The sequence below is a fragment of the Bombus vancouverensis genome, chromosome 14 (genome assembly GCF_051014615.1).
Source record: "Bombus vancouverensis nearcticus chromosome 14, iyBomVanc1_principal, whole genome shotgun sequence".
In the NCBI taxonomy this organism is placed as follows: Eukaryota; Metazoa; Arthropoda; class Insecta; order Hymenoptera; family Apidae; genus Bombus; species Bombus vancouverensis.
The window spans coordinates 5572213-5597646 of NC_134924.1; the positions used below are offsets into that span (position 1 = coordinate 5572213).

The 25434-nt window shown below is 31.2% G+C and overlaps 3 protein-coding genes across 6 annotated transcripts in view; 1 reads left to right on the forward strand and 2 right to left on the reverse strand.

Annotated features, from left to right (window-relative positions):
* puf (ubiquitinyl hydrolase 1 puf) lies at positions 1–14820 on the reverse strand. Of its 3 annotated transcripts, none has more exons than XR_013059998.1 (13): positions 14684–14820; positions 14110–14206; positions 13643–13991; positions 13275–13572; positions 12452–13195; positions 6368–12356; positions 5570–6287; positions 5317–5507; positions 5066–5243; positions 4813–4979; positions 4062–4732; positions 686–3993; positions 1–473 (listed from the first exon to the last, which is right to left on the reverse strand). XR_013059998.1 is itself a non-coding variant. In XM_076624020.1 (13 exons), the coding sequence occupies exons 1-13, from the start codon at positions 14724–14726 to the stop codon at positions 3411–3413; spliced, it is 9951 nt and encodes a 3316-aa protein (XP_076480135.1). In that variant the 5' UTR covers positions 14727–14820; the 3' UTR covers positions 3267–3410. The 3 variants fall into 3 exon arrangements, 2 of the variants coding, with proteins under 2 accessions (XP_033194951.1, XP_076480135.1); XM_076624020.1 differs by lacking the exon at positions 1–473 and having other exon boundaries at positions 3267–3448; positions 3526–3993; XM_033339060.2 differs by having other exon boundaries at positions 1–3993.
* LOC117159331 (uncharacterized) lies at positions 14670–18398 on the forward strand. Its single transcript, XM_076624029.1, has 4 exons — positions 14670–14806; positions 15929–15992; positions 16088–16282; positions 16753–18398. The coding sequence occupies exons 3-4, from the start codon at positions 16139–16141 to the stop codon at positions 16945–16947; spliced, it is 339 nt and encodes a 112-aa protein (XP_076480144.1). The 5' UTR covers positions 14670–14806; positions 15929–15992; positions 16088–16138; the 3' UTR covers positions 16948–18398.
* Positions 17954–25434, reverse strand: part of htk (AT-rich interaction domain hat-trick) — a 10573-nt gene continuing 3092 nt past the window's right edge. The window contains exons 5-7 of one of the 2 annotated variants that reach the window (XM_033339061.2): positions 20947–25408; positions 20728–20868; positions 17954–20623 (exon numbers count right to left, since the gene is read on the reverse strand). In XM_033339061.2, coding sequence (XP_033194952.1) covers positions 20580–20623; positions 20728–20868; positions 20947–25408 — 4647 coding nt within the window. In that variant the 3' untranslated portion in view covers positions 17954–20579. Of the gene's footprint in view, positions 20629–20727; positions 20869–20946; positions 25409–25434 lie in introns of both variants that reach the window. The other variant, XM_076624021.1, reaches the window with a different exon arrangement.

Consider the following 25434-nt stretch of genomic DNA (forward strand, 5'->3'; position numbering starts at 1 on the left):
TTGTTCTTGTATAGGAAATTTAAAATGAAAAGATTTTATTTATTATTGATCAAGAAACTATACACCTTAAATATATAAATGAATACATAAACGTAAACGCATGCTAAAGATATAAATCTGATAAGATAGTTCTGATATTTTCGGAAGGTTAATAAAATGACAAAAGTATTGTAGGATACCTCAAATACCTTTTTTTATACAGTCTTAACCATCTCTGAATTGAATTAATTCGAAAGCACGAACGTTCTATCGCGTGTACTCCTTTTTTTGTTTTATCTATAAATATGTGAAGATTATCGAAACGCGTTTCATGAGACAAAGGCATTCGTCGCTTTTAATAAATAAAAGTAAATGTAAATGCTTTTTTTCTCGCATTAGTTTTACACGATCTTATGCTCTTCTTTATACCATTTTTCTTTTTTTGCCTTTTTTTATACATTTTTTACTTTTTGGTTACTACATTTTCGATCTTACTAAACTCAATAAATCACCGCCAGCACATAAAAGTTAAAAATACATGATTTAGTGAAAAATTCATTATACCGTATGTGCGTATATAGTACGCTTGTTATATTCATATCTGTTGCAAAACCAGCGAATAGATCTACCGTCACTAATCACAGTATTTTGATCACAAACACGTATGTCGCATGTTAGAAATACAATTTGTGACATGGATACTCACTTAGATTTCTGTAGAACTACTGAACGTAGTTTCTTTGTATTTTGTTTTACATTTCGCTAAAGAATAATATTGATAGCTGAAAGGACGAACATTTTTTTAATATATAATGTTGACGTGCTTGAAAATAGTAATTACGCGAGGAAACCTTGACTTAAGCATCACACTTTCATTTTTTACTTCTTTTTAATTATTATTGTTATTATTATTAATACTTATCGAATTTATGTCACGAAGGTTAATTAATAATAATCATGTAATTATTCGATAGTTGTTTCTAAAATCTGTAGTTCATTTCAAAATGCATTCCCAAAAAGCCGTTACTTATTCTATCGTGATGTTGTAATATTTAATCCTTTAATCTGATTTCTTTTTTAAAAGTATGTTTCGTAAGTAGATAAAATTGTACGAAGTACTTCTCGACATGTGGTCATTAATTAATTAAGTAACATTAATGTGACGAACGAAACAGAAGAATATCGTACAAGAACACCATGTAATCAACATTCATTGCTTTAACTTTTCCAATCATTCGTTAATTTGCTATTTTATTGTATCGTCGAAATCCAAAATGCGCGCGATGATTCTTGAACTTCAATATGGACAAGTTATACTTTAGTGCCATTGTCTGATAATAAGCTCAATTATGATGAAAAACGTATCAGTGATTACTGTTCGTATATGTAATGTGCATACATATATTCGCACATTAAGCATATACGTATAATAAATTATGATTTTATATTTAAATGAAGTACTAGGCTATATTATAGAGCTGGATAGAACAATATTTTCGATATTAAAAATAAGAACATTTCAAGAAACATATTTTGTTAAATAATCAAGATGTAATATTTCTAATGAAATTATCAATTAGATACACTATTTTATTTATCTAGATATAGTTAAGAAAATATATTTCTTGAAATATATGTAATTTATTGTTAAAAATTCTAGTTTTTACTGAACAAATAGACTTATTCAAAAAATTCTAGTTCCCGTTTGTTTTTTCCAATACAAAAATATTGAAAAAATTAAAACTTAAAACTTAATTATATCACTATCTTTTGAAACAAAAATTCTCAAAAAATATTTGACAAATGGCGGCAAAGTAACTTGTTTATGTAACGAATTAATAAGAAAATAATAAATATATATATATATTTCCTTCTTTTTTTAATAGCGCACGATTATTATATAGTAATAATAAATATAATAAAGCAGTGCACGTAAATTAAGCGCATACATAACAATTTATACGGATATGTTTCCAGGTTCGTTTGTTACATGTTACAAAAAAATTGTATTCAAATAATTTTTTGCCGATTTTTTACGAATGTTTACAAAATTTGATAATGAAATTGTTCATTGGTGATGTGAGATATATTTACTGCGATTATACGAATAGAAAAAGTGATATAGTGATATTACAAACACTAAGACTTTTTACTTGTAATAGTTATAAATAAATGTTTTATCATGATGACACAAAGTATGATTAAAACTTAATTTGAATGAAAATCAAACTTTGTTTTTGTGAAACAAAACTCAACTGCCTAATAATTAATAATATTCTGATTTTATAGTTTTTGGAGAAAACGATTAAAAATATCAGAAATTATATCAAAATTGTCAGCACATTGTTCACTTCTCTGAATAAAAAACTAAATGTCTCTTATTATTATATTAAACATAAAAAAGTTTATAGTGTAATCATTCACGTAAATTTGTTTAGGAAGATATGTTGAATAAGATGTGCAATTTTTATATAAAAGTACTCATTCACAATTCACACAATTAATTATCTGGAAACGTATTAAAAATATAATGGAAGTATGTTACAATGAGAAATTAATGAAATCTATAGATTAATGTGTAAATAATATTTAAACATACAAAATTTGAAAGCTGATTGAAAAATATGCTATTTTATATTTTATGTTAAACGATTGAAAAAACCCTGTAATATCTTGCAATATTGAGATAAGCACAGAAAAACGATTATAATTTTAACAAAGAGTTTATGATTATATTTCTTAAATTATTTGAAGCTTTACACAAATCCTAGTATTGAATATTGGGTAATTTATATGTATTATCGTTCACATTACCAGAAGATGGACAATCTCACAGCACTAACGAACATTTGTCATATAAAATGAAAATTGTTTAACCCCAATTGATACTTTGTTTTTCCTTCTTTCTTGAATATTTTAATATAACTTAAATAAACAAAGATATCTTATTTACCTACATTTGGAAAATAAATCGCATTTGATACATACATATATATGATATAATAGATGTATCTTTTTCTTTACAGAACACAAACGCACTAAAATTTTTTTGTCCATTTAGATCTTGAATGTATTAACGAATTTGCATCTTGTTATTTTAAAGAATCACACAGTTACACATAATCTTAATCCTGTATTGTATGCTTCTATGATAAAAGCACCAGTTAAAACACATAGAGAATTAGTTATTTTTCGTTTGCAATTGCACAATAGTTTGCAGGTCGAGAATTGTCTTTTCCAACATTTCAAACCAAGAAACATTAGTTAATGAACATCGCAATTGGTTCGTACAATTGTTGGTTGTCACAGTATCAATTAAACCCGGAGATATCTCACTGATGTTTGTAGGAATATTTTCTGCTTGAATATTATTTCTTGATATGGTTTTATCATCTCCAGAATCAGAGGAAGTCATGTCATTTACTTCTACTTTATCCTTTTCTTCGATGTTTATGTTTGAAACGTTTTTCTGTTTATTAAGTTCTTTGATTGGTAGATGCAACTCTTTGTCAGTAGTTTCATTGTTTTCATTCACCATAAACTTACGCTTTTTCGTAGGGGCTTCTACTTCCTGTTGATTAGATTCTTTCACTTTAATGGCTCTAGTTCGGGACAACAGCGTTTCTAATGCTGGTAACAAGCTACTTGGTGGTTTCAGTCTTGTACTGCTATTATAGACAAGAGCCAAAGCTCTTAAGTCTCCTGTTAATCTATGTGCAGATGCTTGAATATCTACTGCTTCCACCATTGCTACCATAGAACTAACTAAATTGTCAATAAGTAAGCAAGTTTGTTCAGTCAATACATGATTAGCAAGTTTTGGAAAGAAAGTCTTGAGAAAAGCATGAATTGCTGGTATTCCTAATGACGATCTTTCATCTAGTAATACAGCATCTACATAATCCACTGTATAGGAAGAACAAAGAAGAGATGCAATATGTTTTCTGTCTATGTGTGTAGCAGCATGAACATCTAACCATAATCTAGGAAATAAAGCTAAGTGCAGTGGAACACCTGTAATTAAATAATACTATTATTAATTATATTAATTCTATAAATTTTAGACAATAAATGATATTTACCTTCAAATCCTAACATAGCGCTCAGATTAACTAATGTATCTGTCATACAATCATTATTTATTGCTAATCTGCACATTACGTCGATAAGTTCGTGATATGGTAAATAAAATTCGAGTAAAGCATTATCATATTCTGGATCTACTCCTTTTGATGCCTCTAATTGAGAGTGTGGTACGGCCATTTGAACCATCGGTCTAGCAGGTCGAGTAGGCATCTTTCCTGGAGGAGTAGATCTTCTTGGAAGATACGGGCCAGGTGGAACGGCAGCGTGAGATTCTTGAAGAGCTGCATGGCAGTGTGACAGCAATGGTGCCAAAATTGAGATCGCTTCAGCAGGAACAAGCATCACAAGTTCTTTCAAAAGATCTATAGCAAGATTTCTCATATCTGGAGGATTGTATGTATTTAACAATGTTGCTAATTTCCGCAGAATATCTGGCCATTCTTTACAATTCGCTAATATATTCCTTGCATCAGGTCCATCTCTTGCAGTTCTAATACATCGTACAAGTTCAACAATAATAGCTATTAGTTCAGCTAAATCACCAGCAACATGACACGCTGTTGCTTCATGATACATAATATGCAGCATATGAAATGCTTCCAAAGCCATACTTAATCCTCCATTATATACAACATAAAGCCTATCATCATCTGATTCAATCAGGATACTGTAAGGTATTGACTTTATCAATTCGTATTTCGAATTGGTATATTAGAATAAAAAGAAATATCATTATAAATATTGTACCGAAATGCAGAAATAAGTGTAGCCCAACATGATCGCCCATCTAATCCTTGTAAGTACGAAGATAAAGTTCCTCTCCTAAACGATGCAATTTCAGCTTCTTCCTGTTCTGTTTGATCAGGATGTCTTGCAACCAACAATTGCATTAATTTAAATAATTCGTCCACAGCCTATAAAAAAAAGAGATATATTTTATGTTTTAGATATAACTTTTATAAGTAAAGCAAAATAGATTTTAAATTAGTAGAAATCTTACAGTCGAATATTGAGTAGGATGAGGTGTTATGTTTTTGAATGCCCATTGAATATTTTGATGTGCAGCTAGTTGCCTTGTAAAAGTGCGTGATTGCTGACAGCATAATCGTAATAAACCGTAGTAAGCAGGTAACATCACTCTATTAAATAATACCACATCCTGATCCTCATGATCAGCACTAAAAAGACATGTAAAACTTTAAAAAATATTCTACGATCGTTTATAACCATATAAAATAAAATTATGCTTACAGTATATAATTAAATGCAATATTCTTAGTTATATGAGGATTGTGAAGTATAAGAGCAACATTTTCCGGACAATCAGAACAAACGTGGTACCAAAACAATAGCACAGCTTGTTTATTATGATGCACTGGAATGCTAGGCTCAGATAGTTTTGGGTGAAAAAGTGCCCATAAATCATTCAAATATTGTCCAAACTGGAAGTAAATATTATATAATGAAGTAGTTATACTAAGATTTAACATTATGCAATGCTTACCATTAATTTTTCTGTCTTAGAAATGACACAATATGTAAGTAATGCAAAATAGGCAGTGAGTTTCATTGTACCATGAGTTTGTATATCAATATAATGTCTCGCTGGTTGCAATAATCGTAGAAGTGCCGTATATATTTTATGCAAAATTAAAGTAGCTTCTGGAGATAATTGTAGTTCTCTAGATGTATTGCATCCTAAACCTAATCTATGAGCACTACGATAACCTTGTCTGAAATGAGTTGACGGAACCAATGATACGAGAAGAAAAGCAGCTGCAGAGCGAACTCTTTGATTTGAATGTTCTAATAGAAAATGTTGTAGCCACGTGTCTAGTCCTTGTAATACCCAAGCATGTGCAAGTTTGCTTCTTGTAACGGCTAAAGCTAACCATTCTAGTGCTCCATGTGGAGCAACTCTAGCTGCTTCCCAAACTCTGCCTAAAATCAATTGCGTCATACAGGGCAACCCACTTAATCCTGAACTTTCAGTTAACAATGTCAGAAGTTTGAAAAATGGTTGGCAGACATCTGTATGTTTTGTTATAGCTTGAAATATCATTGTTACAATATGTATTGCTAGTCTATCATTCCAACGACATAAAGATTGTATCAAATTTCGCGTCTGGTTGAGATTGATGACATCTCGCGTTTGCTGATACAAAAAAGGAAATCCTTTACCTCCTGCTACAGCGCTAAGATCTGCTGGAGACAATGCTAGTCTGGAAAGTGAAAATATAATATGTATATAAACATATAATATAGTTTTTACATTAAATAAAAGTAAAACTTATTTAACTACCTGTGATCGGGTCCTCTACTGCGTTCAACCAAAGTTGCTATTAAAGTGATCATTTTATCTAAAGAAGCAGGTCTCAACTTCTCTGTTGGCATAGCAACAACTTCTTCTTCTTCTTCTTCTTCACTGACTGCATCAACAAATTCGTGTGTTTTATGTCCAAGATAAAAATTTACCATAGTTGATATAGCTTGTACCCTTATTAGAAATAGAGTTTCTTCCTCGCCCATTTTACTAAATTCATATAAAAAACTGAAATACTCAGTAAGATGTTTCAAATGTTGTTTTGCATGTTCCATAAGAGATAAAAGCATTCTGACAAATCTTGTCACGCAGGATCGCGTACCGACAGTATTTACGTCATTTTCTTCATCACAAAGAAGATATAAAGGTGCTTGAGTAGCGCGCAAACGTTGTATCACGTGTATGCATAGCCTTTGAAACATTTGTCTTACCATTTGATTAGGGCACTTGACTAGAATTTGAATTGGCCACCACGAATCTCCAGCCATCTTTTCAAGAAATCTAGCGCATGCACCAGCCGAACCATTAAATTGTTTTGTTAATAACTCTACCCATTGCACCATAGTCGGTTTCTCCTTAGCATGAATAAAAGTTTCCATAAAAAATGACGTGGAAAGATCTGCTGACATTTCTGTTATGTCAGATTGTACAGAAAGTAATGTTTGTGGTATATAGCCACATATTTGCCACATAAATGTGAAATAAGTATGTTCAAATATATTTTTATCTTGTAAAAAATGCATGTTATCCTGCCATATCCAATCTTCAAGTTCTTTATTTAGTTCCAATGGTGGTAATTTATTGGTATTTTTATGAATTAACGAAGAAAATTGTCGTCCATTTGGACTAGAAACAGTGGCTTCTTCCTCTTTTGCTTGATCACCAGGATCAGCGCACCATTCGTAAAATAGCATATATGCTGAATTTGTTTTTTCAAAACTGAAGTCCATAAACTTATCTGTAACGGAATCATAGGTTTTACTAGTCATTTCTCCACCAAAGCACTCTGCCGCTATTTGATTTGGATCAAATGGTTTAACTTCTGCATCATTAAACAAAAACCATTTATCTTTATTAGGGGATGTACGATCTCTAATAAAACTATAATAATGTCCACCATCAGCTGTGCCAGTATGAACTGTTACACCTATTAAATCATATTGATAATGTTCCATTTCTGCATCATCATTGTCTAATTCTGATTGACAATCACTTTCAGATTTTCTCTTTTCAGATGCCTTCTTTTCTTCCTGATAATGCTGTGGCATGAGTTTTTTCTCAACATATCCAGACATATCTAATCTTAATGGAAAACTAAAATGTGTATTTACTTTTTCCTTTAACATGGTTCCCATATTAAATGTGTATCGCATTGTATTGAAACACAATATATGTGGCAACTTTTTAAAACAAGCTCTCTTTTCTGCTCTTGCTTTTTTACCACATTGTGAACATGTATACATATTATCTCCTTCCAAAGTATCTTTAACTGTAACTTCATCTAAACTTTCGTAAAGATTTCTCATATCTGCCACCTGGCAACGTACAGTATAAAATTCTTCAAGAGTTCTACTTACATGTTCACAATCTAATGATACGACATTATTAGATATTACACCACAGAATAATGTCTTCACCAAGTTCTTTAAATCTGATGTCATTTCTTCTAATTTAGATACAAGATCTATAAAAAATTCAGCCATATCCTTTTGTTCTCCAGTATTTAAAGGCTCATGATTCATGGTATATACTCGACAAAAGCTTCGAGGATTATACGCTTTTCTCTCGGATTCTAAAAGATAGGCAAACATTCTTTGTAACTCTCTTAATGTGAGTTGATGTTTATTTGCTCTATTACAATCAGCCCCTAATATAGAGATTCGTGCTTGCGGCATCATGTATAAATGCTGCATACAACTAGCCATGTAACAGGTGGCACCCAAGTTTGTTAGACCTACATATCCACAATCAGAACGTCCATCTTCATGTGGCCAGTAATCCCATGGATATGGAGAATGAGGGCCAGGTTTATGTTGAGCTAATAATTTTTCATGAAGAATTCTATAATTATCTGGTGCAGATTTTACAAGTTCGACTAAAAGATCGAAAGCTGCTGATCTGGAGACTTGACTTTTACATTTCGGAACATGTTTTGATCGAGGATTAGGTAATGCAAATAGAAAATCGAATACTTCATGTAATAAATTTTGCCCAATCTTTCCTTGTTTGCAAGGTGGATTATGTGTCATGATATTGCAAGTGAGATTTAATAACCCAACTAAGCCATCATCTTCCACTGTGTTATGACGTGTTTCAAGATGGTCTCTATTTAAAACTGAATCAATAACTCTTATTGCTAGGGTTTCAAGATCTATCGTTAAATTGGAATCATCCGATCCTTCTTTGATAGCTTCTTCTGGGAGAGAATCAACTAATCTGCAAACAAGCCAAAAATAATCCCTACAAGCAGGTCCATACGGTTCTTTTCCATCATCAAGTACGGGATGTAAGTGCAACGGTAAATCTGGTTTTCGATGGGAAGGTTGCATTGCTTCGGCAATTACCAGATGTTCCAACAATGTATTTAACATTGGAACAATTAAACTGGGATTACCAGAATTTTCATCTTCAGATCCTGTTGTCCCTAGACATAATCTATACAGTGCTGTACAAACTTCTCTTCTTACTTCTGGTTCGGGATCTTCCAATACTAATCTTCTTAACCAAGTTTTCCCAAATGGTTCTGATGATGAAAAAAGATATTGCTTCACTGTTTCATCACTATGTACCCAACAAACTAATAAAGCCATAGTATAATGTATAACTTGTGATCTTCCAAAAAGTCCTGTCTTGTAATGATTTGGATCCCTTGGTAGTGATGCCTCATTTAATATACTTGTTATTCGAGACATAACAGCTTCAACATTCATCATTGAAAGCATCACTTCGCTCAGTTTAGGTACAAGCAGTTTATCTGCTTTACTTCGTTTTTTCTCTTCTTTAACAACGCCCAAATAACACAATTGTTTTAGTAAACTAGCGAGACAGTCCTGCTGCCACTCACTCCCATCACCTTGTTCCAAGCATCCAGACATAAAAATATCAAATAAATGACGCAAACCTCCATGCTGAACAAACAATGTAGACCAAGCAACATCCTTCTCTTTGTCTTCATGATTATCATCTGTATCACCATCACCCTCATTACCAGATGTGCTGGATGTACAATTTACAACAGCAGTTTGGTTTGTTGTACTATGTCTACTCAACGACTCAACTATATATAAAGAATACATCAATTTTTGAGGACTAGCAGGATCTAACAATTCTGGCAAAGTTGTTTCTCCTAGTTTTTTAAATCCTCTCAATAAAGTTGGACTAGTTGGTAGTAACGTTAATGTGTCCCAAACTCTTCTTGAAAGTACCTGTGCTTTTGTATGAGGAATTTCCTGCCCTCCTTTGACAACTGTTTTCATAGCACTTAAAGTTCTCATTAGTGTAAATAGTTGTTCAAAATACTGTGGACGTAATAATAATAATGTCGGCAAAGATTCTCGAGGAGGTGGTGGTAAAAGAGATGGTGAATCCATATCTCGTTTGTTACATCTACCAGTACCATTACCTCGACCAGCACCGGGAGAAATGAACACTAGTTGACCATCTTTAAATCCCATTTCTTGTAATGTCTTTTCGTCAAAATCAATAGTTAATTCTTGACCTTGTGTAATCATCCTAATTGGCCCATCAGTAAGTAGAGAACCTAATACTGAACCATTATTTTGATTCGAATTTGTAGTAGATGTCGATTTCTCTTGATTATTTTGTGTATCATCCCACCATTTAGCAACTTCGGCTCTCAGATCAGCTACATAATCAGTACTCAGAAGAGTGAAACTTGTTTTTTCAGGTATTCCCGCAGGTTGTACAAATATTCTTAGCTGTTGACCTTTCTCTGAAGTGCTCATAGCAACATGACTACCAGCACCTCTACCTTCCAATATCCAGCGACGTAAATGATATGCGTAGCGTTTTCGGAACGCTTCTAAATGTGTTCTTAATAGTAACAAAGCTCTTTGTATGCAACGTAAACTAGCTTCTTCGTTCATTTCCAAATCAGCACTAGCTGCAGCAAGATGAGTCATACATTGTGAAACAAATTCTGCCTCTTGAGTTAATTGTCTAGACATGTAATATCCATTTAGATATTGTATAGCCGCCATACTGACATCTGTGCTTTTAGCTTTTAATGCAATTCTCCACAAGAAATCCATACCAACTGAATCTACATCTCTTAAAGGTCTATCCAAGTGTGCAGCAGCTAAACGGGCTAAATTACATAATTGCTGGAAAAGACTAAGGCCTGTCATACTAATAGTTTCGGGTGGTAAACTTGGTAATTTACGCATACATAAATGCTTAAGCGTATCCATTCCAAGTGCATGCTGCTCTGTTGATTTTGCTTGACTAAGCAACCAACTGAAAAGTTCATCAGCGCATGTTGTGTCTTGTGACAAACACTGCCATAATATGTCAACCTGTTCGAGACTTAGCCGAAAACAATCAGGTGAACCTAAAGGTGAAAAAATAGAAGATAAAAACTGTAGTCGAACTTGTATTTCTGTTTGATGGGAATATAAGTTATTTTTTGGCCCTGTACTAGTGTATGTTTTCAGATTATTAAAGAAGTGTTTCATCATTCCACGTTCACGATCTGCCCACGTTGTTATCGTATGTGCGTCCATTGCACCAAATTGCTGGAAACTGGCAAGTAATTTAGGTAATAATCTTAAAGATACAACCACAGAACGATTGGTTGCAAGATTTTCTAAGCAACCTTCTATGAATTTCATAGGTATTAATCGATCAACATTGAAGCAAAGAAGATTGCATAAAGCTTTCTCGGCTTCCAGAGCTAAACCTTCTCCTAATTGACCAATTTTATCATCTTGCAAAAGATCCCATAATAACGTATTTCCAGGCTTACATACAGTGTCCAAGTTGAATTGGGAACTAACACGTGTTACCGTTTGGCGAATACTTCTCACTTGTGGAGGGCGACAAACAGATCGCCTAATGGTCATTGTTGGATGAGAATGATGAGGATGGTAAGCCTGCATTTGTATAGCTGTTAAATGACGCGCAGCCAATTGAGCTAATTCCTCTTCGCATCCACTTTCCTCTCCATCAAAATCTGCCATATTTTTTTCACTTTTGTTAGATATTCTGCTACTATAAGATCCTTCTTCATCTGAAAGCATTTCATCTAATCCTGAAGGTAAAAACGTAGGTCCAGTCGCATGTACTAAACCGGCAAGTTCTGATATAACAGCTCCAGGTCCATCGGGTGCTCCGAGAACACCAGCTACATCACTATCATCTTCATCATGCGAAGTATCTGCTGAGTCAGGAGCTCGATCTACATTATGGCCTACTAATGACATATATTTATTTTTGTTAGCTCTTCTTAGGAGTGTTGCTGTTGTTGGAACTTGTTGATCACTTGGATCTAAAGCCATTGCTTGCTGTTTTACACGATCCAGCGCATCAACACCTTTTGGATCATCCATAGAAACTAATCCACCAGTATCCAAAGTACTGTTTAGTACGTCCTCTGGCCTATATTTCATATCTAACATTAACTCTTTAGTTTTCACATTATTTTCTTCATTAACAATGCCTTCTAATGTCTTATCTGCAGTAACTAGTGAACGTTTCTGAGGTTTTTTCCGTTTTCTTAATACTTTCCTCTTTCTCTTTTCTATTGCAACTGTTTCTTCTGTGTTTGATTTCTCTGTGTCTGCTTCTGCATCTGACCCACTTTGTTTTTCTTTTATATCATCTTGTATACTACATACGGAATCTTTTACTGATTCAGTAAAACATTCAGATTTTTCTATTACAGGATCTTCTCCTTCATTCGAGCTTGTTTGTACAACTGCTGTGCCCACACCTTTTGCTTTAAACGGACCTATTAATATTTATGTTTTAAGTCATTTAAAAATGTTTTACATTTAAAGACAAAAGTATTAAATATTAATAATATATGGGTAGGTATTATCTTACCTTCTCCATCACTACTATCCCCTCTTGCTTGTTTTCGTGGTGAAGGTCCTTCAGATGGAGCAGGACTGGGTTCTTCTTCATCTTCATCTGGACTACTTCCATCTATTCCACTAGGATCACTAGTACTGCTACCACCTATACCACTATTACCTCTTAAAATTTCTCTGTTTTTTATAGATAAACCTCTTGGATACCCTGAACCACCTGCTGTCCAAATAAATTTTATCAAAGCAGATGCCAGGAATAAACTTTGTTCTGTGTGGTCCTTCGGCTCCAATTTTCCTAATAAAGAGTATAAATGTAAAACTGGAGTTGGAGCCAAATGTTTTACTAAGGGTGCCAATAAATCATATACTGGGCGACCACAGTGTTTCAATTGTGCTGCTTGCCACATAGTATCCATGTCAGAACATGTAATTCTACCTTCCATAGCTAAGAAACTTAGTACAATATGACTTTGTTTAATAACCTCTACATGCAAATTTGGTCCAAATATATGAGCTATTATATTATTTTCTGTTAACCAAGCAGCCAATGCATGGCCTACTTGTTCCACTTCAGCGACAGTTTCACTATTGCAAAGTTCATTGAATGCAGTGATATGAGCATTTATCTGAGCTATTCCTGCTAGTCTCATAGTTAAAGTTGTACTAGTAAAATATTTAAATGCTAGATCCAATCCATCACGATCAAAGCTTGGTAAAACAGCGTCAATAGGATCCTTTACAGCACTCCACATGAAATCTAAATATAGAAGGTTATTAATTTAAACTCGAGAATACACGCCTTAAATTATTATAATCTTATTTATTCCAAAATTTACCTGCCATCGTTCTAACTGCTGGTGTGCGTAATTCTTTATCTGCTAAGCGACACATATATTTCATAACACGACTGCGTAATGGTATAAAGAGCTGAATAACACTACCATAATTCAACCAAAGCTTTAAGTTACAAATCACTACAACCATTGAATGTGCAAGACTAACAGGTAATGTATTTTCCATATCAAAACAAGCAGACATTAAATTGAAACCACCTTGATGACAAAATATGGAAACTGCTCTAATTAAAGGAGCTGGCACTTCTGGATCATGAGGTTCGCAATATCCCCCTTCATCCTTTAAAATAATAAAAAATAATGTATAAATGCATAGATAAAAAACAATACTTCTTATATTAATATATTACTTTTATTGGAGCTAATGGATTAATTGCACCACCATGTTTCATTGCAATGTAAAGAGGAAAATTTAGTAAAAATATTTTTGAAAGAAGATGATACAATTTTTCTCTATCTTGTTGAGACCAATTTTGTTTTGTTTCTGTTTCTGTTTGTGTAAAATCTGAGTTTTCTACTTTATTTTCATCTGTTTTTCCTTCTTCTTTTTCGTCTTTGGGTGATACTTTCCCAACATTTGTTTGTTGACCATTCTGTTGTATAATTTGTAATTGTTGTAACGTACATAATACAACACTTTGAGTTAATCGTATAAATCGATCAAAATTTTTTATTTCTCGATAGCAGCACATGCATTGTCTATAAAAATAAAAGAAAACAAGTTGTATTAAAATAGTAGTAAAACAATCTTATTAAGTATTTATATCGATTCAAATGTTTGGTTTATATGTTATAAAAAACAAAAATGGAATCAGACCTTTGTACCCATTGATTAACATAATGTAATGTAGTGTCCACATCCGAAATACAAAGTGTTGCCAATCCATCTTGTTCCTTCGATGATCTTTCATCATCTGGATATATATTATAAACAAACAATAAACAATACGAAAATTTAAATAAAATTGCTATAAATATATATAAATAAGATTAATGTATCACTATCCTAATCTATCATTATTTCTTATATATCAAACATTTATCTACTTTAATGTGTCGTACAATTTTACTACTAATTACGACTTTTGAAAATATAAAACATATTTTAATATTTTGTTATTTTGTATATTTAACGTTGAAGCGTGTTCGTGTATAAGTTGATAAATTTTAAAATCATACATAGGCAAATAAGGTTATAAATTATAATGTTATAAACGGACTTTTATAATAGAAAAAGTTAAGTGTAATTATGAATCTGGTAGATTTTTTACAACAATTTGTTACTAAATTGTTTATACTAGGACATTAGTTGTTGATACGAAATCAAAATTTACAACATGCAGCATAATACATTAGGTTAACATGAAAGGTATAGTACACATTTTGCTTACAGGAGAGCAGAAGGTCGTGAAAGTCAACACATACATCGCACATGGTTTTCTTCCTTTAGCCTCTGAAAAGGCTTTTAATCACGTCAAGTTCATCACTCAACTTCACCACCGTCCATCGCAAAAGTTGGTAATATTATTAAACATTTGTATTCTTGATTATCCTCTCAACACTTGATTAATTCGTTAGACACCATATTGCTTTTTTACGCAGCTGCGTTCACTTGCCGCTCACTTCAGATGAGCAATAGTAAATATCTTCCTCTACTTTTTTTAAAATCTTTCATACCTATAGACAAATGATATAATAATCATAAACTACTTCACTTTATTATCGAAGTTCACAAATATCTTTATCCAAATTATTCCTAGAAAACTGTAATCTTTTACTTAACAATATGAATGTCATTATGACAGAAGACAGCTGATCGCCGCCATATTTTATTGAAATAATGTGATATTTAAAATGATCCCATCAGTACTTTAAACATTAATAAGACATAAAAAATAAAACATTATTTTTTTCATTTAACCGAATGATGTATAAAATGAAAAAGTCTAGCCTCAATTTTTTTCTAACCTCATATTTTTTTAATTATTTTGGACTTAAAAATTTATTTAAGATAATATATAATTTATTTTATATTTGTTTTTGAAACATTAACATCAATAATTAGCGTTACTAAATACATAAATCTTATTAAAAATCACAATTAGAAATTTACTTATAACATAACAATACTATTGATAATGACTACTATAAATATACTATAAATACATTAATAAATGAAGTAATAATATCAAATAACAAATATTATATTAAAGAGCTAATAATACATTTTTTAAAGTTTATCAAACAATAACTCTGAATTGTTTAAATAGAGTGAAAATGAAATAAATGAAATTATTTTTCTTTTGTTTATATTATACCAATTAAATCTTATAATGTACTAGGGAACAATTAATGTCAAAAATATCATTTAAGAAAGTAATTCTATTAATTCTTTTGCTTTAATTATAACCTTTAAGACTTTCATTGTACAATCCTTAATTCTAATATAATGAAATATTGGTTATAAATTTCAAACATAAACATTCCTTCTTATAATTGTGATATAATTCATATACATTTTCATTTGATTAAATATATTTGTATTGTGTGCCTAATTTGTATGTAATATCAGGTAATATGTACCAAGAAAAAAGATATACATATGTACTCATAAGCTATATTATATGTATGTACAGGAGGAGGAGTAGGAGGAGGGGAGTACTAGAAGAATACAGTGCTGGTAGCGCTAGTTGTCCAGAAGTATGATAAACAATCTTGAAAGAAGCATAACATCTTGTGCGATTTCATAGAATAAATCTTTGTGTGAAGATATTGACGTGTGTATTGGGTTATAGGGTGTCGATAAGTGCCATACGAACAAGAGTAAATATTAATAAATAATTGAAATGGGTAGCACGGATAAAGCTGAGATCACGGGTTTTATATGCAGACTTTGCAGTAAGATGAACCGTTTCGTGATCCACATATACGGTGAAGAGGGTGAGAGAATGAAACTTGCTGAGAAAATAAATGCTTATCTTCCAATTACGGTAAAAATCATTATCTGCTTTGTATTTTTTTAAATTAGGCTTTCATCGATATTATTTTTTAATAAAATTTTCATACTTTCTACTACAATATATTCTGTGTATGACTGGTTAAGATTTCACTTTATTTGAGTTACATTTATGGTTTTTCTTATATGAATTTTTTATCGTATTTGACAGCTCTACCTTAAATACAACAATAATTGAGAAATTGTAAAATTACATAACATAATGATAAAAATAGTTTGTTTATTACAAATTTATTAAATGTTTCTAAATATAAATATATATTATAGCTACATTAAATCAGAGAAAGATTAATTAATTGTGATGTTTTAAAAGTTTCATAAATGATGTTTTCAGTATTTTAAAATATAATATATTTAAATATCTATATGTGTATATATGTCATATAATGAGTATTTTTTATATTTAGTTTTGAAAAATACAATTTTTACCCTTTTGTCATATAGGTAAACATGAATGATCCATTACCTAAAACGGCATGTCTACATTGTATTGAACGACTTGAAGCTCATCATGAACTAATGGAACAATTTTTCTTAGTCAAACGAAGGTTAACTACTCAGAATAAGTCATCAACAGTTGCATCAACCTCTACACAAACTGCTGATACTGTACCAACATCTAGCCCACCTCCATGTTAACATATAGAATTAAAAGCAGAATTTCTCGCTCAATATTATTAAACATTTTCTGTATATCTTATTTGTATTGTTATTTTAGTAATTTATTACTAGGGAAACAAATTTTTTTTGTTAAATGAAAAGATATATATATAATCGATCAATTGATTTAAAAATTTTATAAAATATTTTCTTCTTAAAATATGTTGGTAAATATTTGTGATGTGCAAATTTAATTTACTGTATAAACTTTTTTATTTTTTACACCAGATATTACAGATATTTTTTATTGATACTGTAATATAAAATATATGAATAATTATAATTTGTTTGTATTTCACATTTTCAAAAAAATTGGAACTTTTTTTCTTGACTAGTAATCAGCAATAATAAAGTTACAGATATGTTTATGTAAATGTATATCCAATGAATATTTTTAGGCATGTTTAATAATGTTCAAATTATTGAATTAATATTTTATTTGATGTATCTTGTATAGTTTTTATTAATAGAAATTTTTAAACATCTTTTAATACTCTAGGATAATATTGTTTCTTTAATAGATCTATACTGCTGGTGTACAAAGATAAATAGATAGATATGTCAAAGTGATTTCTTAGAATATTAAATGATGTTATATTATATAATTGAATGTAAAAATAAGAAATTTAGTTGGCAAAGTTTTTAATAATATTATGTATTAGATACATACAAGATTGTCAATACTAATGTACATTAAACCAATCATGTTTCCTTTGCTATTAAATATCAATAGTTTTAATATGTCAACTTTTATATATAATAATATGGTACAAAGTATAATGACAAAAGTATCTGCATAATTATATTATATTAACATATATTATTCCACAGAGTTTAACAAAATTTGAATGTTTACCTCTAAGTTGCAATATAATAAATAATTTATAAAAATTTTTAAATATATAGAACTTTGATTATAGTATTTTACATTATAAAAACCAAAAATCTTTATAAAAATGACACAAGGATAAATGATACTACTATAATTTGTTAAGATTATTTATTTCTTAACAACATTTGCTAACACAATTAAATGTTATGTGGAACAATATTATTGATTGGCGACACAATCCATATTGTGCTTACTATATGTATTATTTGACATGTAATTCATCATTTACAAAGAGAAAATTTGTTTTTGGAAGACAAGGTTGTGTTCGTCACTCAAACATTATTGTAAAACCTTAAATATTTTAACGTTATTTGAGAAATTTTACTTTATTTTACCTTTTTATTTAATATATCATTATCACTGCATAAGAAAAGACAATATAAATTTGTTATATCTGTGATCAATATGTGTATATAATATTTTACCTATAAATGTAGCCAATATTCTCAAATTAATGACTGATGACCTGTATAATAGTGTTTTCCTATAAATATTACTGCCTAAATGTAAATTGCAAATAATAAATTATAGTAATAAAGGTAAAGATAAATCATAATAAAATAACGGGTGCACCTATATAAAATCTGTTTAGGATGCATTTATTATCTTACTTACCCTCCAAATAAATAGAGGTCCATTTATCTAATAGTATATTCTATATTTCTAGATATTTTATCTTTACTATTTTGCAAAACAGAAGTAGAATTTGAATATTTATTTTAAACCATGTGCATACTAAAAATATATAATATCTAAGCAGAGCTTTATGCAAGAGCTGTATGCAACCAAAAGAAATAACAATATTATTGATATTAACGTTTTAATATTACTGTTTACAATTTTACTATCAATTATCCTGTAGTTTATTAAACTGAATTGTACAATATGTATATATATTTCTACGTATGTTTTACAATGCTTTTATATTTAAATACCTTAAACTATTTTCATTGTTAATTATAATAATGGAAATTACTTTCAAAATAAAATGTTTTTACATAGTTTTGCTGGAATCAACAATAATATAAACAACAAAATATAAAGAATATTTTAAATAAAATATTCTTTCTTTTAATACAATTTGATGAAATGTAAATATTTTTGTAGGTATTAATTGATTGTAAGTATTACTTGATTGAGTGTCGATACACATTCTCTTGACTTCTTAAAACAAACATTTAGTATGTGCTACTGCAAGATTTCTGAAACCATTATACAATAATATGCGTAGCTATATCTGTGTGCGATAAACTACTAAAACCTGACTTATGAGTGTTTTCAACACACACAATGTAAAATATGTACAAAGATTTATGGAGCCCAACTCCTTATTTTCTTTCATTTTTCCCCCAATCAATGTATGATCATGTTGTCTGATACCATAAAGCATGTCCGCGACTGATTTTTTTATAAAAAATATATAATATATATCTATATAAAATTTCATTCTTTTTATCAGCCAACATGTCTTCGTACAAATTTAATTCCACTCAGGGGTATTTGATTTTGTTTTCTGCAACTTGTTTCTTAAGTTTAATTTTTTTTGTTTCCTTTTAATTTAGTACCTGAGGTACTTCGACGCTCAAATAGAAATATAAATGCATCTTTGACCAATTACGATATACACGACGACGAACGTCTAATACCTATCTGATGATTAAAGCACAATGGCAGCAATTTTACAAATATAATGCAAAAGGCTGTAAATTGATAAACGTTGAGCTGCATTCATGACAATTGCATAGTTGAAAATCCAATTCTATGCACTTTGTCAAGAAATTTGGTATGAAATACGAATAAACTTGAATGCTTCGTATTTTAGAATAATTATAATATGATATTCTATTTACGTAAATTATATACATAAATTAAAGTAATTCACTTTTTGGATGTTAAAAATTGTGCTATATCTCACATGCATATCAATATACAATCATCCGTTCATTTCACAAGTTGTTTACGTACAAATGAACATTGCTTTGAATATGATTAACTTCTTACTACTTTATGAACCACATTGCAACATTTCCTTTTATTTTTTAAATAAAAAATTTCGATCTCAAAGACGCTAAAATTCTATTTACGTATATACGTATATTGCGAACTACTATAACATTACTACTTCTAATATATACAAAATTTTCTATTCTAGGAAATATGTGATGGTTGTTGCACTTGACATCTTTATTTTATCGTCTTGAAAACAGCTCAACCGCCAACGGTGTTATAAGCTATACTCGAAACGAAAATGACAGACGGCTTAGACAATTATTTGTTCCCAAGATGTCTTTACAATAACACACTACCGGTAACATTTTTCTCAGCCTTTTCTTAAAAAAGAAGAATGAACGATGAAATGATCATCAAGTTCGATAATTTGTACTTTGCATCTGAGCAGGTGAAATGACAAATTGAGGATAAAAATTTTCAACTGTTACGTTATGTTCTTGACAAAACAATGTACAACACAAAGCATATATGAATATATATCTTCATTCTGGTAAGTGTTCCTCATTTATACTAAATCTTATATCTATATCTACAATTTATATTAATGGGGGAAAATTTACCTAAACGATATTAGGTAGGTAAAAATTGTCATGAAATCTGCTATAATTGCAGGATGTCCATATAGTGATACTATCCTATTATCTCCCGGTGTTGTATAAAAATCTCTTTAGCGCAGGTTAAGATAATTAGGATGTTTCAAGGCAGCTCATCACGAACAGGCCTGTTGCATTTCTGCTTTAGCTGCCTTTATAGCTAAACTCAAAATGAATACATTTTTTATATATAAAACAAATTTCATATAAAAATTTCTCTAATACTTTATTCATAAAAACATTAATTATTCATAAAATATTTACCTTCTCGTTCTCTTCTTCTTAACTTTTTTCTGCGTCTTTCAATAGCGGCAAGTTCAACTTTCACAGCATTATATGTTTTACGTAACTCAGCTAATTTTTGCTGTAGTACAGCTATCCTTTGACTGCCATCCAGTTCAGGATCTATGTTAAACACAAAAGGTTAACATTTTCTTTTTATAGGTAAGACATTAAAATTAAGAAAGAAAACTAATCCTTTACCTAATTCCACATAAAAATTATATTTCGTCGGTCGAGGTGATCTCGATGAGTAATTACTAAGATCAGGAACACTAGTGATATTCGTGTGATTTGCTGAAGTTGTATTAATTCCACATAAATTAGAACCTTCACTTGTGTCATCGCTATCGCTTCCACCACCATGTCTACCATGTCTATTACTATGTCTTCCCGCTTTTTTAGTAGTATTTTTATCACATTCTGAATGCTTCCTACTTCTCTTACGTTTTTTAGGCGATTGTGTTTCTTCAATGGATCGCTTTGCTGGTGGTTTTAATATTCTATCTGCAGAATTTCCTTCAACATTTGGTAATGTGTCATCTTCACTGAATCCTGGACCTTTCCCACCACTATCATTGTCTGCTTCAGAACTATCACGATTATGTTTCATATTATCCTCCGAAGTTGGTGATGAACCACCTGTTCTTTCTTCTCTTGGGGATCCAGAGATATTGGAAATGCTTGAATCAGGTGTAGTTGGAGGTGTATTATCCATTACAGGTGCTGCTTCATTGCTTTCTCTCCTCTGTGCAGGCATTAGTGCAGGTAAATGTTGATGATGAGACTGTTGTTGTCTCATACCCAGAGTAGAATTTTGTTGCATAGATAAAGAAACTGGGATAGGTGTTTCTACAGTTTTTGGCAATGCCATACTCAGAGTAGCAACAGTACTGCTGGTTGTACTCTGACCAGATGTAGGAGCACTTGCAAATGGCATTTCCATTAATACTATACTATTTTCTGTAGTTTCAACTTTTGGAGGTGAACAGGATGGACCAGCGTTTATTTGTTCTATATTTTCAGTAATAGGTGCTGGTGAACCTGGTATTTCTTCCTCACATAGCAAAGAATTAATTGCCTCTCCCTCTTCATCTGTTTTTATAACAGGTGTTTCTTTGATCTCGGTTTTAAATTCAGTAATACATTCTTGTGGCTGATGTTTTAATGGTTGTATAGATTTTTGTGTTTGTAATTGTGAATATCTTTCTTGTGTGTCTACCAGCCTATCTAACTCTGCTCTTAACTTAACATCAAAATTTGACGAACTTTTCACATCTTGTGATTCCTCATTATCGATTATTAACCTCTGTTCAGAATCACTACTATCTGCAGAATCTACCATATCTTGACTGATTATCTTCTTATGATTTTCCTTTTCCTTTTCTTTAAAATCGTGTTCTTTAAATTCATCTTCTGTTTTCTTAGACTTCTCATTTTCTATATGTTTCCATTCTTCTTCTTCAGTTTCATGTATCTTTTTATGTTCTGTTTTTGTTTCAACGAATTTTTTTATTTCTACTTCTTTTTTAAGTTTAAATTGTTGAAATTCTTCTTCTTTTTGTTTAATTACTACACACATTATTTCTTTACATTGGTTTTCATTATTTATTACAATCTCTTCCTCTTCTCGTTTCTTATTCTCACTTTCAGTCTTAGGCCCATGCTGATCTTCTTTACTTTTTTGTGCAACTACAATATCTAACTTCTTAGAAATTTCTTTTGAGGGTTTCCATACAATGTCTGGAATTTCATCTTCTTTTTTAACATCTTTAGTTTTATTACGAAAAGCCATTGCAGCTGAAAGTTTTTCTTCAATTGTAGATGTAGCTGGTAATCTTGCACTAATTGGTGCTGGAATTGTTACAATTGAAGATGAAACAGTCGTAATATTTAATAATTTTGGATCTAATGGTTTTAATTCTGGAGATTGACAATGTAAAGGAGATTTAATGCTTTGTTTCTGTTCAACAGCTATATCAGGTTTATTTGAAACTGTTAATGTTATATCTTCTCTTACCGATTCAATTTGTAAGCTTGTGTCTTCTTTATTGGATTCCATTGAATCATTTCCATCATTAGAAGTAAACATTTCTTGCTGATATGTAAATAAGTTTTCTTGTTCTGCTTCTGAAACTTCTGCCTCTGATATTATTAAACGATCTTCTGAGTCATCATGAGTAGCATCATCATCTCCAGGTAAATCACTAAATAAAAGATCTATACCATTATTTATCTTACCCGTTTCCTCAATAATAGGTATTGGTTTCGCTGCAGTAAATGAAGGTGATTCACAAAGCTTATCGAATGCTTCTTCACATGTTGCTAATGATGTAGATTGTAGTGATTTGTGAGAAGGTAAATTGTCTGTAATATCATCAGTCCTTTTACTGAATAATTTCTTTACTTTCTTTCGTGAATCGTTGTCGGTTTCTGATTTAGTTTCTTTTATAACTGGTGATACAACTATTTTTTGTTTCTTTTTAGGGCTTTTCGGTTCTTCTTCAAACACCCTCTTTTTCATCTTGTCTTTCTCTCCACTTGTATCTCGTTTATTTCGCACCTCAAATTCAAATGGTTCTGGTTCTTTAAATTCATATATATCTTCTGTATTATCTACTATTTTAGATTCAGGCATTGTTTCTAATTTTGATGGCTCTAATTTTTTTTCCAATTTTGGTGATACTGAAACAACATTCTCTTTTTCTTCTATTTTTATTTCATCCTCTGGATCAGGTTCAACCCTAACAAGCTCTAATTTCACTGCTTTATCAAAACCTTTTAATTCAGATCGTATTTGATTTAAGTCAAAATCTCGACCCTTCGGTTGTTCTTCATCGCTATCTGGTTCAGATTTTATACCTTGCGATTTACTAATCGTTCTTCTTAAACGCCTACCTCTACGTGGTTCTTCTAAATTATCTTTGTCTTCTTCACCTTCGCTAGTTTCATCAGGTTTTATTCTGTCTTCAACTCTGTATCTCGCTTCTCTACGTTTTCTTTCCTCTGTAATCTTAGATTTCGTTCTTGTTTGTTCAGATTCTGTAGTATCTGAATCATATGTTTCACTTTCTTCAGTTTCCGATGGAACTATATCCGCATGTCCAGAAGTTCTCCTAGTACGCCTTCGATGTTCTGTGCTAGATGTATCATTATTTCTTGTTCGTGTTTGACGATTGTTCGCTGGTGTTGCTGGACTTTTGGTTCTAGAACTAGAACTTATAACAGACAATGGAGTCGTAGATCTAGTCGGTTGAGATATTTCTTTTTCCTTATCTTCTTTCTTGATTTCTTTTGTCGCAGTAGATGAAACAACTGATGTAGTAGGTGCAACACTTTGCGCTCGACGTCGATTTTGAGATGCATTTGAATTAGTGTTAGAAACAATTTTTGATGACTTATTGATGTTATTTGATAAATTCGTACTGGGAGTTTGAGGTCGTGAACTAGCTTTAATTCGTTTTACTCTACCTTGAGCTTGTGTAAAATTCTGTGCTATCCTCGATGGTTTAATCCATTCATCATATCTCGTATTCCACCCAGTATAATGTACTAAATACATTGGTTCTGTACCATCTTTTTCCATATCAATAACTTTAGCTTCATAAGTAACTTTAGATTCATGAGTAGGTCCATAATATACTTTTAGTCTATCTCCTAATTCTACAGGTCCTTTGTAACAAGGAGCTGAATCTGTTGACTGTTCGTCTGTACGTGATTTTTCTGCTTCATACTCCTTTCGTTTTCTCCCCCGTTTCTTTAAATCTTCATCCATCAACCGTCTTTGCTTAGATAAAGTTTTTCTTTCCGATTCTCTCGATGGAGTTCGTGTTTCCCTATTTTCAGAAGACATTTTACTTTTTACATTATCATCTTTAGATTTAGATCTTGTTTTAGTAGCATCCTCTTCTTTCATTTTATCGTCTTTCTTTTCTTGTCTTTTAGGTTCAGTTTTCTTTTTTTCTATTACTTTTTTCTTTGTGTCTTCTTTATTTTTAGATTTGCCTCTGTTTGGCAAGGATAAGGATGTTGAAATTTTTTGAGATTTTTCACTGCTAGATGAAGATTCAGCTTCACCTTCAACGTTTACGTCACTGTCTTGTCCGCTACCGCTTTCTTCAAATTCATCTTTCTTCTTTATCTTCACAATTTCTTCCTCTTTTATTGGTTGTTCCTTCTTAGTTTCTTTTTTCTCTTTCTTTTCTTCTTCCATGATCTTTTTATCTTCTTCTTCTTTTTCATTTTTAATGATCGACACTTGAGGTGGTACGGGCGTATTTCTGTCTTTATCCCTAATCAGACTTCTTCCAGGACGTTGTTTACGCATAGTACCCCTTGGATGATTTACCATAGTACAACCTAACTTCCTATAAAAATCTTCAAAGGAATGTAAGAATTTCTTATAGGCCTGTTTAACCAAATTGTGCGTCGATGGTGAATTTTGCATTGTAAAGCTCAAGCGGCGTGTTATTAATTTCCACTGATTTTGATTTGTTACACGATTATAACCGCCTAACTTATAGACAGCTCGAAATAACCTGTATAGATCTATGTCCTCGGAACCTATCATTGGACAGTTGTTAATAGGTGTACCACGATCATCCATAAACTTATACAGTTGTGCCACAAAGTGATCTTTTTCTTCACGCGGTTCATCGTCAGAACTCTGGAAAATAAATTATGTTTACAACA

Coding starts and splice junctions, on each gene's coding strand:
- puf (XM_033339060.2), bottom strand. CDS start 14,726: ATGTGCGATGTATGTGTTGACTTTCACGACCTTCTGCTCTCCT. Junction 13,992..14,109: donor GTTAATCAATGGGTACAAAG/GTCTGATTCCAT, acceptor TTATTTTTATAG/ACAATGCATGTGCTGCTATC. Junction 13,196..13,274: donor AGCAGTTAGAACGATGGCAG/GTAAATTTTGGA, acceptor TTCTATATTTAG/ATTTCATGTGGAGTGCTGTA.
- LOC117159331 (XM_076624029.1), top strand. CDS start 16,139: ATGGGTAGCACGGATAAAGCTGAGATCACGGGTTTTATATGCAGACTT. Junction 16,283..16,752: donor ATGCTTATCTTCCAATTACG/GTAAAAATCATT, acceptor TTTGTCATATAG/GTAAACATGAATGATCCATT.